The following is a 19,792-nucleotide window of genomic DNA, read 5'->3' on the forward strand; positions in this document are numbered from 1 at the left end:
ATATTCATATGACTATACAATAACTATCCACTCTTTCATCCATTGTAAGAGAACTTAATCAAAATCTTCACTTTGTAATTGATAGGAATTTCAATATTTTTGCAGTGCACCCGGTTGGGACAATTTTTTCTGTACTGTAGTGTTATTTTCAGCTTCAGAGCACTTGTATGGTCAGTACGAGCAGTATGAATATCATGTGTTCTATCAGATCAAGGTTAGGAACTGTTTGTACTGTCAAAAACCAGTGCTTTGAAGCCTGATATTGGTGTACAGCTAAGAGAGATACTAGCATTAGGAACTTGTCCCAACTTGCTGTTGCAGTGTCACATATGTTGAATATTCATTGCATATTTATTACCTACTTGTTGGTCTGCTGACCTTACCTGTAACTAAGTCGGTTCTACCTCTAAGCATGGTAACCTCTCCTTGTCCAGCTTCTGTAAAGGCTGATAGTTCAATCTCGTACACAGTGGACGGTTCCAGTCCACTGATCAGGTGGACATTGTGCGCTCTGGGATTTGATATTTCCACAACTGGTCCAAATTCTTCAGGCACGAATTGTGATTGGTAGAACCTTTCTACTACACGGAAACGAAGCTGTTTCAATGGAGAGAGACAACCAGATTTATGAAAGAAAATTTAATTGATTTCACATAAGGAGGTATTATATGGTATTTTCAAGATAATTGACCAATATTTGCTGGAATGTGCCTCTTGCTATCACCTGATCTCACGAACAGACTTCACCCAGGTGTATAAATGGGGACTTGCGTGGTGACTTGTAAATATAGTTGCATGCGCCGGTTTGTGGCTGCACCCTATGGGAAGTCCCCCAGGGGACACGTGGCTGTGGTGCACTGTGGTGCTCCAGGAGAGATATCTTTCTTAGACATGTTCAAATCATTTTATCTTTTCACGTGCATGAAAAGTCACCACAAACACACAGATATCTCCAAAAGGTTTGTATGTTTGCTTTGCTTTGTGGGGTAGTTGTGTTGTGTTGTATAGTGTGTGTTTTTTTTCGTCATGGCATGGCATGTTTGGTTCTGTTAATGACTCTTTCAACTTTCTCACAGGTAGGATGACAACTCAGGTCCATCCCACTCTATAATTAATTCTGTTTCTGCATGATATATCATGTCAGTGGCTCCAGTGGATCAGCTAGTGAGAAACAGCTACAAATACACTTACCTGATACTTAATAATCTCCCAGGTGGGTTGACTAGATCCATCCCACTCTATCATTAATTCTGTTTCTGCATGATATATCATGTCAGTATCTGCAGTGCATTCTCCAGTGGATCAGCTACTGAGAAACAGCTACAAATACAATTACCTGATACTTAATAATCTCCCAGGTGGGTTGACTAGATCCATCCCACTCTATCATTAATTCTGTTTCTGCATGATATATCATGTCAGTATCTGATGTGCATTCTCCAGTGGATCAGCTACTGAGAAACAGCTACAAATACACTAACCTGATACTTAATTATCTCCCAGGTGGGTTGACTTGGTCTATCCCACTCTATAATTAATTCTGTTTCTGCATGATATATCATGTCAGTATCTGATGTGCATTCTCCAGTGGATCAGCTGAGAAACAGCTACAAATACACTTACCTGATACTTAATAATCTCCCAGGTGGGTTGACTTGGTCCATCCCACTCTATAATTAATGTTGTCTCTGTCATTTCTGTAACGTTGAGATTCCTTGGTGGGCCAGGTACTGAAGAAAAGAGTGAAAACATTGTTTTTTTAAATGCAGCTAACAAATTTATTAATAATTCTTATTCTATTCATGCATCAAATTTCAGGCAATTGGTATACAAATGATTCCTTAAGATCTTCATATTCCTAATACTCAAATTAGACAATACATTACAATAGACCAATGTTCCTTTTCCTTCCACAATTGGACAGTAACATACAAAAGACATTTGGCTAACCACAAATGGACAAAGAAAGAATGAAAATTTTGGAGACTAAAAAGTATCCTTACACTTTGAATTTCTGTATCTTTCTGCTCTGAAATATGCAACGATATATTTGTGCATATGACTTTACAGCTGTAAATCATGACCCATCATTTTCTTGCTTCTGCAGGATGGGAGGGGCAGGATTGGGGAGGGGCAGGGGAGGCACAGTATACAGCTAATTGTGCAAATTGTGTCTTAATCTAACTTCTTGTTACTTTGCATCACTTACATGAGTCTACTGTAATGATGAGGGTTGGAAGACTCCACATGCCTGGTCCAAGTCTTGTGGTAGCACGAACCTATCAATAGAAACAACAAGGCCTTGGAGTTGTGGTATGGGGTTTACATTTGATGTCTTTTCCTTGTTCGCAAATGATTGGTCAATTTCTTGGGAACAGTTTTGCTACCAAGGCCTTTCCAGCTGTTTAATATATAACTTCTTTATACCATTTACTGTTCTCTCTTAGTTAAGGGTGATTTTCTTAAGCTAGATCATGTACTAAACCGGTATTAATTGGTAATATAAATCAAATAGTTTGACTTAATTAGCATACGCAATCATCAAAATATGTTCACAATGTATATGCAAAAAAGGTTGCTCATAGTGAATATAGAAACATTCATTTTAATCTCAACATGACTAGACAGCTAAATCAAGGGCACCCCCTGGTGCATTTAGCCCTCAAAACACTCCATGTATGTAAAGATCAGTTATCAACTATAACTGATTGTGTGTCTCCCCTGGTTGTTCAGCCCTTGGACCTCTACTAGTAGAGAGAGGCATTAAATTGCATGCTTTCCTATAAAATTCTGGAGAGTACCTCAGTAATATTACAGAATATATCCCTTCCAAGAAATGAAAATATCTATAAATGTAGGACTCTGTGACTCAGTAAGACTTACCATAACAGAGTAAATAGTGACTGGCTTCAGATTATTGAGTGTGTAAGATGGTTGATTCTCTGGGATTATCTCAGCTACATCTAATCCTACTGTCTGAAGGGAAGAGATTTCGTCAGCAACTTTAAAAGAGATATCATAACCAGTGATGATGCCGTGAGGGGGGTCAGGCCTGACCCAACTGAGCAGAATGGTCGTCAATGTAGTAAATGAGGTGGATGGCGGGGGCAGCTGTGGGGGGACTATAAAAGACAAACAAATTACAGAAAGCATATTCAGGCTGAAATATGGAATGGATTAAACAATTATTTTCTTTAATTTCAGTTGTTTGCTCATAAGATTCTTGTTACTGTTGCCAATTTTGGAGAGCACGACTCCGCTCCATACAGCAATGGATTAATTGCCTAAATTGGATTCTAACTTTGAGATAGGAAAAACCAGTTCTTGCTAAAGGTTGCTGGTCTTCTAATCAACAGAATCATAGCTGAATGCTAAATAGGACCTTTTTATCAATAACTGAACCATTATATCACAATTCCAGATTCCTATTAGTTATCTAAACTGTACATGAATACTCATACAAAATATACCAGGAAATAGAACGGGAAATTTCATTGTTTTACAATGTAACTCTCAGGGGCAACATCAAAGTTTCCAGAACCATGTAACCATGAACCTGGCTATTTGACATTGACTAATCTGGCATTTATACATAGGATGGTTTTAATTTACAGAGATGGCATGCAACATCATAGAGGGCACACAAAATCGTGTATGTTTGCAGTTTGATTTGCTTTGGAAATTGAAATTGTGACCAAACTTGTAATGATGGGGTGGGGGTAGGAGGTAGGGGATGGTCGGGGCAACTAAGCAACACAAGATTTAGTGTACTCACCATCCTCTTCTGTTGTAACTACGATGGCATCACTAGCTGGACCAGATCCCTCTGAAGTAGAAGCTGCCACCATAAATGAATATTCAGTGAATGGAATGAGATCCACCAGAACCACTCCCTGTGATTCTGTAGTTCCCTCTGTTATTGTTTTATTACACTGCAAGAGCTGGTACGAGTAGTTTGTGATAACACCATTCTGAGATTCACAGGGTGGTGGATCCCAACGAAATTCTAGGTCAGTCGACGAGTCCCTTTCAACAACCACATTTTCTGGAGGTGCAGCAGCAACTGTTGAATTTAATCAGCATAAAGTCAGGTTTGGTAGAAATAGTCATGTATGATCTGCATTACAAAGGAATAATGAGTGAAAAAGCCTGACAAACATGCAGGAATGTCCAGAAAATGTTCTCCTTTCTTGAAAAAAAAATTCAAAATTTCATGAATTTGATGAGTCCAATAGACATGAATGGAAGCAGCTGTTTATCTGTTGTACCATAGCGATATGCAATACACTATTTGACCACATTGTTAGAGAGATGACTTAGTTCCATCTATTTTCTTTTCTATTTCTTTAATTGTGCAAACAGAACTATGAATGGAATTTAATAGTTTGTAATCAGAAAGATATAAATACCTCACAATAACTGTATAAAAACCTAAGCACAAAATAATTCCAATGTCCAGAAAAAGTCACCCACTCATAAAGTTGGTTTGAGCTTAATTACACTACATTGGTTTACTTGATACCATAGCAACCATGCAGTATTGCAACACTTAAACTATTAATGTCAATTGCTCATTATTCCTGAGAAACAAGCCATTTACCGCTACAAAACCTTCACACCACAATTTGCCTGTTTGTCTGCCCCCAGCTAATCGGTCTGTCCGTCTGTCTGTCTGTCCGTCCGTCCGTCCGTCCATCCATCCATTCATTCATTCATTCATTATTGATTTTTTTAAAACCCATTCATATACAGATTTCTAAGAAATGATCATAATATAAAAGCCTGTGTGGGCAGCTCTTAGCAAGGAGGTATCCCTAACCCCAGCCCCACAACCACCTACAATAGAAGAGACAACATACCCTTACTGCTATATATTTATATATTCTCTGGGATCATTCCAATTGAATACCTGTTTCCAAGAAGAACTAAAGGTAGTTTTTGGTGCCTTTCATGTGTCATATTGGCTCCTTGTTGCTTCAATATAACATCTATAAATGGTAAAACACATAAAAGGATTATAACTTGCCGGATTCTTCAGTTAAAGCTTCCCTGGAATTCTCTGGTCCATTTATATCTCCATTTGCTCGAACGGTGACCAAGTACCTAGCGTAACTTCTGAGTTTGCTAATGGAGATTGTGTTCCTATTGGTCGTTACTTCACCAATCTCAACATCAGTCAAAGCTGCTGTCGGGCACGCCAAGTAGCTCAGGAATTGATAGATTACGGAATAAGAAACAACAGAGCAATTGTTTAGCGAGAGGTCATTTGGTTCCCAGATGACCTCAAGTTGACCAGGCAAAACTGAGATGACCTGAAAGCCACTCACACTTGCTAATGCTGCAGAAAAGAAGTAGCTTTTATATAGAAAAAATTTCCACCAATCACAATTAAGTAATCTTATGATTGCCTTCACTGACCGCCATCATCTTGTACGAATCATTATGCCCGATCATTATTAGCAGGACGGAGCAAGGCTAAGGAAGGTAATCCCTTATATTGGATACCCTTTAACTCCTGTGCTTTCTCCCTTCCCTACATCCCTATCAGAAAGAACTTTGATTATATATGACCCACATCCGTACAAATCTGTTCCTAAAACATTAAAGTTTTACCGCCAGCAGATCTGATACTGTTAATATCAGCAACTCACAGTACAATGAAGCAGCAGCAGGGTACTATTCACAATCATTTAATTGGTAAAACATTAAACTTGTACACAGACAGCTAAGGGTTAACCTTGGTCATCTCTAAATTAATAATCATATAGGATAGGAAAACAGGTCGTATAATTCAGCGTAAATAATTTGACATTATTGATGATGGCCTGCATTTTGATACTTTATGGCAGGGGTTCCCTAACTGGGGTGCATGAATCCCCAGGGGGTGCGTGAGTCCATCCCAAGGGGTTCATGAGACGTTTCTTAAAGTCAAATCTATAGAACTTTTTGTTGAGCTAACATCAGATATGTCATATAATTTATTAGTGTACAAATGTTGTACCAATCGACAAACTCTTTTCGCATTCCATACGCATATATTGCCATAGTTGTACCATGCATGGGATACTTGATCTTTTACGAAACACTGTTATGCGTATTATAGTATAATAATGACTCAGTGTCTCAAAATATTGGGGGTTCGTGGACAACTCTGACATCCACAGGGGGTTCGTGGGGGGATAAAGTTAGGGAAACCCTGCTTTATGGAGTAGGGTACACTTTCATGTTAAAATCCCATCATTGTAGTAGATAATGACAGCGAAGAGCAAAATGAAGGTCATGCAAGGTCATTAAATTATTTATTAATGGACAAAAAAGCCAGCTCTTCACAGACATAAATTTCCCCCCCATGTTGGCATTTTATATCCCCTCCTCGAGGGGTTCCGCATTCCCCCAGCCCATAATGTGACTTATGGAATAGAACTTGATTCTGAGAGAATATCATTGATGAATTACCTTCTGTTTGAGTTATAAAGTCTATGATTTCACTGGTCTGTGTGCCAGCATTGTTGGCAACCTGAAGCCTGTATCTATGGTGGGTACAAGGAATCAGCGAGAAGATTGTTTCAGCAGACGTCGTGGAAGACAGCTGACGGAGTTTTATCCAGGTAACTCCTGTCCAGGTTTGCAGTTCAACCATAGCACTAGAACATCTTCTGTCCTCTGATAATATCTACCGATGAATGAATTAGAGGATATATCATCATGTACCTCCAATTACTACTAGGATATTAATCCACTGCCAATCTTACTATGAGTCAATGAAAGGATACATCAGTAGGTTATATATCCCCAACATAGTACAGTACTAGGACATCCAGTCCACTGCCAATCTAACTATGAGTCAATTAGAGGATACATCAGTAGGTATATATCCCCAACATAGTAAGGTACTAGGACATCCTGTCCACTGCCAATCTAACTATGAGTCAATGAAAGGATACTTCAGTAGGTTATATATCACCAACATAGTACAGTACTAGGACATCCAGTCCACTGCCAATCTAACTATGAGTCAATTAGAGGATACATCAGTAGGTATATATCCCCAACATAGTAAGGTACTAGGACATCCTGTCCACTGCCAATCTAACTATGAGTCAATGAAAGGATACATCAGTAGGTTATATATCACCAACATAGTGCAGTACTAGGACATCCTGTCCACTGCCAATCTAACTATGAGTCAATTAGAGGATACATCAGTAGGTATATATCCCCAACATAGTACAGTACTAGGACATTCTGTTCACTGCCAATCTAACTATGAGTCAATGAAAGGATACATCAGTAGGTTATATATCCCCAACACAGTACGGTACTAGGACATTCTGTCCACTGCCAATCTAACTATGAGTCAATGAAAGGAAACATCAGAAGGTTATATATTCCCAACAAAGTACGGTACTAGGACATCCTGCATTTTATGTCCACTGCCAATCTAACTATGAGTCATTGAGAGGATACATCAGTAGGCTATATATCCCCAACACAGTACGGTACTAGGACATCCTGTCCACTGCCAATCTAACTATGAGTCATGAAAGGAAACATCAGAAGGTTATATATTCCCAACAAAGTACGGTACTAGGACATCCTGTCCACTGCCAATCTAACTATGAGTCATTGAGAGGATATACTAACATATATATCACAGTGTGCACTGATGAAATCAAGAGACATTCGGGGCATAATTTGTTGTTAAGTTTTGTGTAGTGAATTTAAAGGTTCTGAAGTTTGTCCCTTCTTATATATTCAATGGCACCTGTGTATTAAAAACTTCTATATAAATATATTTTGTACTTCTACGGTAATTAATATGGTCAAGTTGGAACTAGGGAATACCTTAATACAACATATATTCCAAACAAAGTCTTCAGACATCCATGTTATGTTCAATGATGGATTAATGAACTTGAGAGTTTAAATAATAACTTTACCATGATATCAAAACTTGCTGATCTTGAAGATGGCACAACAGCAAGAGTTGGCAATCCAGGTGCTATTCAAACAAAACAAAGATTGATATCAGATGAGTACATAGTAAACATATGCAAATGTCTTACTGAACTATGATGACAAGGAAAGTATAAAACAGACAACATGTTGATATCATCATGATATATGAGCATAAAACAGTTACTGCGAAACACACAGAAACCAACATCTAATTTCATTTCAAACTGATAGATCTATATGAAACTGACACAGTGTTCTCTGTCTCTGAGTGTCACTTGGAGCTCCTTCCCCTCCCTATCCTTCTCTCACTAGTATTATCTTGATTTCTCATAGATTATCTGGCTCTAGACCAGTAAACTGATAAGACTCTTACCTTGACACAGTGTTCTCTGTCTCTGAGTGTTACTAGGAGATCCTTCCCCTCCCTGTCCTTCTCTCACTAGTATTATCTTGATTTCTCATAGATTATCTGGCTGTAGACCAGTAAACTGATAAGACTCTTACCTTGACACAGTGTTCTCTGTCTCTGAGTGTTTCTAGGAGCTCCTTCCCTTCCCTGTCCTTCTTTTTCTAGTATTATCTTGATTTCTCATAGATTATCTGGCTGTAGACCAGTAAACTGATAAGACTCTTACCTTGACACAGTGTTCTCTGTCTCTGAGTGTTTCTAGGAGCTCCTTCCCATCCCTGTCCTTCTCTCACTAGTAATATCTTGATTTCTCATAGATTATCTGGCTGTAGACCAGTAAACTGATAAGACTCTTACCTTGACACAGTGTTCTCGGTCTCTGAGTGTTTCTAGGAGCTCCTTCCCATCCCTGTCCTTCTCTCACTAGTAATATCTTGATTTCTCATAGATTATCTGGCTGTAGACCAGTAAACTGATAAGACTCTTACCTTGACACAGTGTTCTCTGTCTCTGAAAGTTACTAGGAGATCCTTCCCCTCCCTGTCCTTCTCTCACTAGTATTATCTTGATTTCTCATAGATTATCTGGCTGTAGACCAGTAAACTGATAAGACTCTTACCTTGACACAGTGTTCTCTGTCTCTGAGTGTTTCTAGGAGCTCCTTCCCCTCCCTGTCCTTCTCTCACTAGTATTATCTTGATTTCTCATAGATTATCTGGCTGTAGACCAGTAAACTGATAAGACTCTTACCTTGACACAGTGTTCTCTGTCTCTGAGTGTTACTAGGAGATCCTTCCCCTCCCTGTCCTTCTCTCACTAGTATTATCTTGATTTCTCATAGATTATCTGGCTGTAGACCAGTAAACTGATAAGACTCTTACCTTGACACAGTGTTCTCTGTCTCTGAGTGTTACTAGGAGATCCTTCCCCTCCCTGTCCTTCTCTCACTAGTATTATCTTGATTTCTCTTAGATTATCTGGCTGTAGACCAGTAAACTGATAAGACTCTTACCTTGACACAGTGTTCTCTGTCTCTGAGTGTTACTAGGAGCTCCTTCCCCTCCCTGTCCTTCTCTCACTAGTATTATCTTGATTTCTCATAGATTATCTGGCTGTAGACCAGTAAACTGATAAGACTCTTACCTTGACACAGTGTTCTCTGTCTCTGAGTGTTACTAGGAGATCCTTCCCCTCCCTGTCCTTCTCTCACTAGAACTATCCTGAATTCATATTGAGTGTCTGGCTGTAAACCAGTAAACTGATGAGAGAGACCACCTCCTTTTTTAACTTCCATGAAAGTCTCTGTCGTTCCTTCCTCTTGATGTTGAATCCTATAATCAATGATAGGTCCATCTCCAATGTCCCTCTCGTTATTCCACGCTGGCCAAGAGACAGTGATACTGGTAGAAGTTACATCAGAGAAGTTCAGCACATTAGATGGATTAGCATAGACTGGTAGAACTAAGGAAAATGAATATAAAATCATCAGGTCAATTAACTTTTGTAAACTTTCACCATGGTAACAATAGATTTCAGTCAGGTCACCATTTATATGCAACCTACTATGCTATGTTTACTATATAAATGCTAAACTAGACTAGTTTTGCAAACGTGTCTTGTACTGCCTTGTTTAAACTTTGAAACACAAACACACCTGGAAGGAAATTCCTATTTTTCTAATGATGAAAGTATTTAAGTGCTATTTGTACTAAATGAAATGTTGGTGTAACATGTTCATTCTTTTCATGTGATATTACATGTAGAGGGAGAGGACGACAAGCCTCAAGATAATTTAACAGGAGAGATGCTCCTGATGAGTCTGTCTGGTTGTTTTAATTTCATTCCTGTTTTAAACATACAACAAAACAACAACACTATAGGGCTGTATGACCTATACATACGCACAGCAGAGAGCAAGCCACATTGTGTATAAATTGTAATACACTGCGTCAACTGCTAATGGTTGTTGTTGCAATTAATTCACAGCAGATTAAAGGAAACCATTTTCTTTTCTTTTTATGAAGAAGAGAGACAAAGACTGTCAACAAACTGCTTATCTACTGCACATAGCCTGTATTTATAAACACGTGACAGTTAGAGTGTCTGACGTTTTGTTTCTGGCAGGATCTTCTACACAGGCGAACTGAAACAAAACGAACTAAGGAGGCACTTGAAGTAGACGTAAGGAAGACAACTAAATTTAACAATGAATGAGAAATTGTGCTCCTGAAATTTCATATATATCAAATTGTTCATAGTAGAAGAAGTTACGCACTGAATGGAGGGAGTAGAGAGAATTGCTGATATTCAAAGTGGCCTGTAGTTTGAAAAGCACATCCAATCGGTGTAGTCGTATACGGTAGGTGCCAGGTGTTGGTTGTTAGATAAGCCCTCTCTTCTACTCTTGATTCAAGCCTAGGGGCAAGAATGTTCAGCTTTAAGGAGCTGCTATCAATAACAGGATTCCTGACCGCAGAGCAAGACACGATGTAAAGCTGACCAGGGTTTCCTCGAATCTGATCAAAACTAACAATACTTCCTGGACCAGAATCTGTGGAACAAAGCAAATTAGCTATTTTTGCCCGCACATTACTATGATGGTTTAATGACAATGCATTTTCATCAGAAAGATATAGATTAGGTCTGCACGAGCACTTTACCTCGAATAGTTAATTGAGAATGCAATAAGACTCCAGTTTACAGAGCTGCATGTAGTCAATTTACAGGGCTGCAGTCAATTAACAGAGCTTTTAGTCTAATTAACATCACTTAAGTCAATTACAAGAGCAGTTGTCAATTAACAGAGCTACATGTCATCCAATCAAGAGGACTTTAGTCAATTGATGGGTCTGCAGTCAATTAACACGGCTGTAGTTGACCTTAAGGAAGACCTTATTCAAGACCCATTTGGTCTCAATTTGAACTGAGTCCAATAGCTATTAAATCCATGCCAAGTATAAGTCCACTAGGGTAGAATCCCGGCCATGTTCCAGACACATACAGTCTCAGAGTCCTGGCCATTGTCCAACATACATGCAATCTCGGAATACGGGCCATATCATACACATACAGTCTCAGAATCCAAGCCATCTGAGACTGTATGTGACTTGGACATGGCCCGGGTTCTGAGATTTATATGTGTGTTGGACATGGCCTGGACTCTGAGATTGTATTTGTCTAGGACATGGATGGGACCTGATGCTGAAACAATGTGTCTTGGACATGGCCCTGATTCCGAGATTGTATACATCTGTCTAGGATATGGCCCTGATTTTAACCAAGTCTGACTTCAGAGTATAGTGGACTCGAATGGAGACTGTACTCCATATGACAGGTCTAGCAGTATAGCATATCATTGTATCACATTTTATGAACAGAATACAGACAGGATTATATCTCTGTTCTGTGTGTATGAATGTATGCATGCATGTATTTACAATGATCAATTGTCACACCTCTTGCTTGCATGTTGTTCATTACAATAATTGACAACTGTCATGAATGTGGAACCAGTCCGTAAAATTCAGACTATTTATTTGCTATTTGATGAGATTGGATTTTGCCATCTGATACAGCAGAATGAAAAAAGGACATTCTGCCATTAGACATTAAGATCATGAAAACATGAATATTAAGAACACATGAACTTATGAACACAGGACTATCATGAACACATGATATTCACGAAACAATTAGCACCTGTGACAACATTTCTGTACCTATCATTTAGCACTACATTACTGCTGAATATCAGCAAATTTTGCCATTGCGTTGTTACTATTTACTGTACAGTAACTGTTGTGGGCTGTAATTTAGGAGAATGCCGGTGGGAACTTGATTTCAGTTAAGCAGTAGATTCTTTTAAGCAATTTTAGCTAAAATTGTGAAACCTCTAGGCATGGGAACCAAATATTTAAAGAGGGCCCAACCATGAGCTGTCATTCCTTACTATAAACCACAAATGACTTTCGAAATCAAGTGAAAATTAATACCTTGATCACATGCTATCCCAGTCCAGGGTACAGCACATCCATTGACACAGTTAGCCTCAACTTCACTGCATGCATCCTCTCCACCAGAACAGGAGCAGGGTAGGTTGCAGAAGTCACCATAAACACCAACTGGACATGGGCCATCTACCACTGATGTAATTAGAGGAGAAAAAATCATTTGAATTGGTACTTTTCTAATAAAAACCACAAATAAGTATTTTGTAATTAATAAAATGGAAGACATCTTGATACACAGTGCGCCTAGTGTTCTAAACTTATAAAATATTTCACAACTTCAAAATAATTTTAAAGCAAAAACATAACCATGAGTTGAAATGTGTTTTGATCACATCCAATGAGAGTTAACCACTAGCAACATAGAAAAGTCTACTAAAAGGTGGAGTGTATTTAGACCAATATAGTTACATGAATATATCATAAATATCGATTTTTCATAAAACCATACTTATATCATACTGTACAAAGTAAATAGTACTTACATTGACAGTTTGTGCCTCTCCAGCCATCCTCGCATTGGTTATTTTCACACACACCAGTGTCTAAAGCACAGAGAGTGTTATCTGCACAATGACACTCCTGTTTACAGTTAGCACCAAACTTCCCTGTTTCACACTCTGGGAAAGAAAAGTGGGAAGTTTTATTTCAAGAGTGACAGAAGGTAGGCTACATTGATGGATTGACAGCCTACTATACCAACAATTTCATTCAACGGTAATCACCTGGTCTGACATAATCAAGTGAACGGTAAAATCAACCACACTTGCAACAAGGCAAGATTTCTTAATCGAACATCCAACTAGTTCGAAACCAGAGAGTTGACTGAACTATTCTTTCTTCATGTCCAGCATCTCCATGATGCTAGAATCAGCACCTTCAAGTATTACCAATTACACTCTCAACTAATTTAACTGCTGAAAAATGGACCAGGCTCACTTAAGGCACACATTTAATTTTGATATGTTGCAGATGGTACAAAATCACTGCTATTTACCCAGGTTAATTATATTTCTTTATTTTTTACTTTTGAGAAATGACTTTTAAACTGCCAAGGTTCATCAGCTAAAGTAACATGATTATATAGTCTAATACACAGACTGTTAGGTGCAGTTAATTCTTCAGATGTAATACAAAACTACAGGAGTAAACATGCAACTTTTATGGCATCACATGACTTGCTTACAATATGTGTGACAAATTGTTCAAGAAAAAATAGTGGTTGGGTGATTATATTTATTCATTTTTTTATTTACTTTCATTTTTAAGTTTCTTTTAATTTCTCTTTTTCAATATAACAATGGACTATCATTAAGATATTTGAAATTGAATATCTTGCAATCTAAAGAATTATTGTTAATTGAAAAATGACTAGTACGCCTTTCCTTTACTAGGGTTTTAACACACTAAGACCAAATTGCTGCCTATAAACGTCACCCTTTAAATTGCAAATGAAAAAACATTGTTGGTTATTTGTAGAACAATTAACTTTCCCTTTGTTACACCTCTCAGAGTTTATCTCCACAACCCTTAATCCCTATGTTACACCTCTCAGAGTTTATCTCCACAATCCTTAATCCCTGTGTTACACCCCTCAGAGTTTATTTCCACAGCCCTTAATCCCTTTGTTACAACCCTCAGGCCCTCTAAATTCTATATTTTACCTGCATAGGCTTCTTGCAGTAGATAAACTATTTGTTAAAACAAAGGTATCTCTCTTATTTCACTTTCAAAATTAGAAAGCTTATCTAGAAATATTGATACCTTGTGAACAGTTTAATCCTTTATAGCCAGCAGGACAGAAACAGCCAAGAGGATCAGGATAACAGATGATTGCACCCTGACATCCATCAGCACGGTCATCACCAGAATCATCACATTTATACTCAGCATTCTGACCAAAGACATTCCTGCCATGAACTGTTGATGAAAACATGAAAAAGGGATAAATAGTGATTAAGGTATCCTTGGCAACAGTCAACTAACACAATCTGACCAAAGAAGGTCCTTGCATGAACTGCATTTATTGGAGATAAAAAAGAGCGACAGATAATAAAAGAGGTTCTGAACCTTTCAACTGACTCAATACATATTCTCATTTACCTTTCAGTTGACTCAATACATTTTCTAGTTTATCTTTCAGCTGGCTCAATACATTTTCTCATGTAGCTTTCAGCTGGCTCAATATATTTATCTTTGGTACTGTACAGATTCCAATCAAAATTAACAACTTTTTTTCTTAATACTTTTAGGGGGAAGTTTTGCAGTTGTATATAAATATACTGGTTTCTATTACAGAAGGTAAATATAAACTATACATACTTGTTCATATTTTGAAGGGTTGTTATCTTTACCATTGGTCAATGCTTTATATAGTCTGGTTAAACACATAGTAGGACACATAGATCAAATATAAATATGGCATATATAGTCAGATATATACTCACACGTTACATAGGAAAGCTCATGTCCAGGTATAACAAAGCGTAGACCACTAATAGCTGGTAATAATATCTGTATTTCAAATACTTAAATAAATAAAGTACAAATAGGATATGTCTAATACTTAGTGTTATGTCTAATCTAGCTAGGTGCAGTATATATAGCTTCAGACATGTCTAATACTTAGTGTTATGTATAATCTAGCTAGGTGCACAGTATATATAGCTTCAGACATGTCTCATACTTAGTGTTATGTTTAATCTAGCTAAGTGCAGTATATATAACTTCAGTCATGTCTAATACTTAGTGTTATGTCTAATCTAGCTAGGTGCAGTATATATAGCTTCAGACATGTCTAATACTTAGTGTAATGTATAATCTAGCTAGGTGCACAGTATATATAGCTTCAGACATGTCTCATACTTAGTGTTATGTTTAATCTAGCTAAGTGCAGTATATATAACTTCAGTCATGTCTAATACTTAGTGTTATGTCTAATCTAGCTAGGTGCAGTATATATAGCTTCAGACATGTCTAATACTTAGTGTAATGTATAATCTAGCTAGGTGCACAGTATATATAGCTTCAGACATGTCTCATACTTAGTGTTATGTTTAATCTAGCTAAGTGCAGTATATATAACTTCAGTCATGTCTAATACTTAGTGTTATGTATAATCTAGCTAGGTGCAGTATATATAGCTTCAGACATGTTTAATACTTAGTGTTATGTTAAATCTAGCTAGGTGCAGTATATATAGCTTCAGACATGTCTAATACTTAGTGTTATGTATAATCTAGCTAGGTGCAGTATATATAGCTTCAGACATGTTTAATACTTAGTGTTATGTTAAATCTAGCTAGGTGCAGTATATATAGCTTCAGACATGTCTAATACTTAGTGTTATGTATAATCTAGCTAGGTGCAGTATATATAGCTTCAGACATGTCTAATACTTAGTGTTATGTTTAATCTAGCTAAGTGCAGTATATATAGCTTCAGACATGTCTAATACTTAGTGTTATGTATAATCTAGCTAGGTGCAGTATATATAGCTTCAGACATGTCTCATACTTAGTGTTATGTCTAATCTAGCTAGGTGCAGTATATATAGCTTCAGACATGTCTAATACTTAGTGTTATGTATAATCTAGCTAGGTGCACAGTATATATAGCTTCAGACATGTCTCATACTTAGTGTTATGTTTAATCTAGCTAAGTGCAGTATATATAACTTCAGTCATGTCTAATACTTAGTGTTATGTCTAATCTAGCTAGGTGCAGTATATATAGCTTCAGACATGTCTAATACTTAGTATTATGTATAATCTAGCTAGGTGCAGTATATATAGCTTCAGACATGTTTAATACTTAGTGTTATGTCTAATCTAGCTAGGTGCAGTATATATAGCTTCAGACATGTCTAATACTTAGTGTTATGTATAATCTAGCTAGGTGCAGTATATATAGCTTCAGACATGTCTATTACTTAGTATTATGTATAATCTAGCTAGGTGCAGTATATATAGCTTCAGACATGTCTATTACTTAGTATTATGTATAATCTAGCTAGGTGCAGTATATATAGCTTCAGACATGTTTAATACTTAGTATTATGTATAATCTAGCTAGGTGCAGTATATATAGCTTCAGACATGTCTAATACTTAGTATTATGTATAATCTAGCTAGGTGCAGTATATATAGCTTCAGACATGTTTAATACTTAGTATTATGTATAATCTAGCTAGGTGCAGTATATATAGCTTCAGACATGTCTAATACTTAGTGTTATGTTTCATCTAGCTAGGTGCAGTATATATAGCTTCAGACATGTCTAATACTTAGAATTATGTTTAATCTAGCTTGGTGCAGTATATATAGCTTCAGACATGTCTAATACTTAGTGTTATGTTTCATCTAGCTAGGTGCAGTATATATAGCTTCAGACATGTTTAATACTTAGTGTTATGTTTAATCTAGCTAGGTGCAGTATATATAGCTTCAGACATGTCTAATACTTAGTGTTATGTGTAATCTAGCTTGGTGCAGTATATATAGCTTCAGACATGTCTTATACTTAGTGTTATGTTTCATCTAGCTAGGTGCAGTATATATAGCTTCAGACATGTCTAATACTTAGTGTTATGTATAATCTAGCTAGGTGCAGTATATATAGCTTCAGACATGTCTAATACTTAGTGTTATGTATAATCTAGCTAGGTGCAGTATATATAGCTTCAGACATGTCTAATACTTAGTGTTATGTATAATCTAGCTAGGTGCAGTATATATAGCTTCCGACATGTCTAATACTTAGTGTTATGTCTAATCTAGCTAGGTGCAGTATATATAGCTTCAGACATGTTTAATACTTAGTGTTATGTTAAATCTAGCTAGGTGCAGTATATATAGCTTCAGACATGTCTAATACTTAGTGTTATGTATAATCTAGCTAGGTGCAGTATATATAGCTTCAGACATGTTTAATACTTAGTGTTATGTTAAATCTAGCTAGGTGCAGTATATATAGCTTCAGACATGTCTAATACTTAGTGTTATGTATAATCTAGCTAGGTGCAGTATATATAGCTTCAGACATGTCTCATACTTAGTGTTATGTTTAATCTAGCTAAGTGCAGTATATATAGCTTCAGACATGTCTAATACTTAGTGTTATGTATAATCTAGCTAGGTGCAGTATATATAGCTTCAGACATGTCTCATACTTAGTGTTATGTTTAATCTAGCTAAGTGCAGTATATATAGCTTCAGACATGTCTCATACTTAGTGTTATGTATAATCTAGCTAGGTGCAGTATATATAGCTTCAGACATGTCTACTGCAGTCCTTACCCATTTGACAGCCATCACCACTAAATCCTGGAGGACAGAGACATAGACCAGTTGAGTCTGAACAGATTCCTCCATTGATGCAAGGCTCACATAAACCAGTACAATCAGGAGGACCCCACATATTATGTGGGCAGTCTACGCCAAAAAATGAAAAACTGAATTAGACTTCAGTGTAGTGTAGGTTCTAAATATTTAACAGTCAATGCTTGTTGTCACAGTAACTATGCATCCTAGCCCAAAGACGTAGAAGGCGGGGGGGGGGGGGGGGGGGGGGGCTGCAGCCCCCCCCAACCAAAACATTTTTGAAAATTCGGGCAATGTGCTGAGAATTTTTCAGGCACCTATTGAAAGAAGAATAATTTGCAATGTGTTTTTCAATGGTTAAACTTATATTATTATGATCATTATTATTGTAACAACTTCCCCAATAATTGTAACCAATATAGAAGGGTGATAACATGGAAAATGATTGTATGTTATTGGCATGTGATGTAATAACCGATGAATGCCTATATGATATGCACATTAACATTTTGGTTATAATTTTTGGGCAAGTCGTTACAGTCCCCCCAAATCAAATTAGGCTCCTACGCCTATGTCCTAACCAAACCAATCGTATGGAGTTTAATTAGTATCTGTATACGATACCTTGCAATCTATGAGACTTCAAGTACTGAGTACTGAGTATATGGTATGTATAATATCCTACATAGCATCAGATATTGCTAGGTACATGATGACAATATTGTTGAGTATTTGAATTCATTCACATTCCACAGTAGTACCTCTAAATATCAAGTTCATAACAGCCCACCTGGTTTTGAGTGTCTGACCATGTTCCTGTCTGACAATATTCATGAATTAATTAAGGTAATTTGCATCTAGTACACATGTACTGAAACTTTTTATTTGTACAGGTTCTGTGACTGTGACTATGATGGCATGGTGTTGAGTGTTTACAGACACCTATAACTGTGAGGTTTGTGATGACAGGATGTTGACTTTACAAGACCTCTCAATTTGAGGTTTATGATGGCATGATGTTGAGTGTTTGCAGACACATATAACTGTGAGGAGGATGTTGACTATACAGGACCTTTCACTATGAAGTTTATGATGGAATAGTATTGAGTGGAACATGTTAATACAGATCCAGGTGCCTCTATGAGGTTGTTGTTAACATATGGTAGTAATTAGGTGATTACATGATGGCATGGTATTGAGTGTTTGGAACATGTTAATACGGATAATCGAAATACCTCTAACCATGAGGTTGGTGATATAGTTGGTATAAGTGATTATATGCTGCATATATACTGTACCTCTCACTATGAGGTTGGTGATATAGTTGGTATAAGTGATTATATGCTGCATATATACTGTACCTCTCACTATGAGGTTGGTGATATAGTTGGTATAAGTGATTATATGCTGCATATATACTGTACCTCTCACTATGAGGTTGGTGATATAGTGGGTATAAGTGAATATATGCTGCATATATACTGTACCTCTCACTATGAGGTTGGTGATATAGTTGGTATAAGTGATTATATGCTGCATATATACTGTACCTCTCACTATGAGGTTGGTGATATAGTTGGTATATTAAGTGATTATATGCTGCATATATACTGTACCTCTCACTATGAGGTTGGTGATATAGTTGGTATATTAAGTGATTATATGCTGCATATATACTGTACCTCTCACTATGAGGTTGGTGATATAGTGGGTATAAGTGAATATATGCTGCATATATACTGTACCTCTCACTATGAGGTTGGTGATATAGTTGGTATAAGTGATTATATGCTGCATATATACTGTACCTCTCACTATGAGGTTGGTGATATAGTTGGTATAAGTGATTATATGCTGCATATATACTGTACCTCTCACTATGAGGTTGGTGATATAGTTGGTATAAGTGAATATATGCTGCATATATACTGTACCTCTCACTATGAGGTTGGTGATATAGTTGGTATAAATGATTATATGCTGCATATATACTGTACCTCTCACTATGAGGTTGGTGATATAGTTGGTATATTAAGTGATTATATGCTGCATATATACTGTACCTCTCACTATGAGGTTGGTGATATAGTTGGTAT

General features: G+C 37.1%; 1 protein-coding gene across 1 annotated transcript in view; it reads right to left on the reverse strand.

The window, feature by feature from the left end:
- The window catches only part of LOC139956286 (receptor-type tyrosine-protein phosphatase T-like), a 58,906-nt gene that overhangs the window by 21,118 nt on the left and 17,996 nt on the right, over window positions 1–19,792 (reverse strand). The window contains exons 4-17 of the mRNA XM_071955191.1: window positions 17,673–17,807; window positions 14,140–14,295; window positions 12,861–12,995; window positions 12,361–12,510; window positions 10,644–10,919; window positions 9,512–9,829; window positions 7,941–8,002; window positions 6,457–6,673; window positions 5,027–5,338; window positions 3,776–4,063; window positions 2,884–3,122; window positions 2,210–2,279; window positions 1,624–1,730; window positions 384–597 (exon numbers count right to left, since the gene is read on the reverse strand). Coding sequence (XP_071811292.1) covers window positions 384–597; window positions 1,624–1,730; window positions 2,210–2,279; window positions 2,884–3,122; window positions 3,776–4,063; window positions 5,027–5,338; window positions 6,457–6,673; window positions 7,941–8,002; window positions 9,512–9,829; window positions 10,644–10,919; window positions 12,361–12,510; window positions 12,861–12,995; window positions 14,140–14,295; window positions 17,673–17,807 — 2,679 coding nt within the window. The remainder of the gene's footprint in view (window positions 1–383; window positions 598–1,623; window positions 1,731–2,209; window positions 2,280–2,883; window positions 3,123–3,775; window positions 4,064–5,026; window positions 5,339–6,456; window positions 6,674–7,940; window positions 8,003–9,511; window positions 9,830–10,643; window positions 10,920–12,360; window positions 12,511–12,860; window positions 12,996–14,139; window positions 14,296–17,672; window positions 17,808–19,792) is intronic.

This window comes from Apostichopus japonicus, chromosome 2, assembly GCF_037975245.1.
Source record: "Apostichopus japonicus isolate 1M-3 chromosome 2, ASM3797524v1, whole genome shotgun sequence".
Lineage (NCBI taxonomy): Eukaryota > Metazoa > Echinodermata > Holothuroidea > Aspidochirotida > Stichopodidae > Apostichopus > Apostichopus japonicus.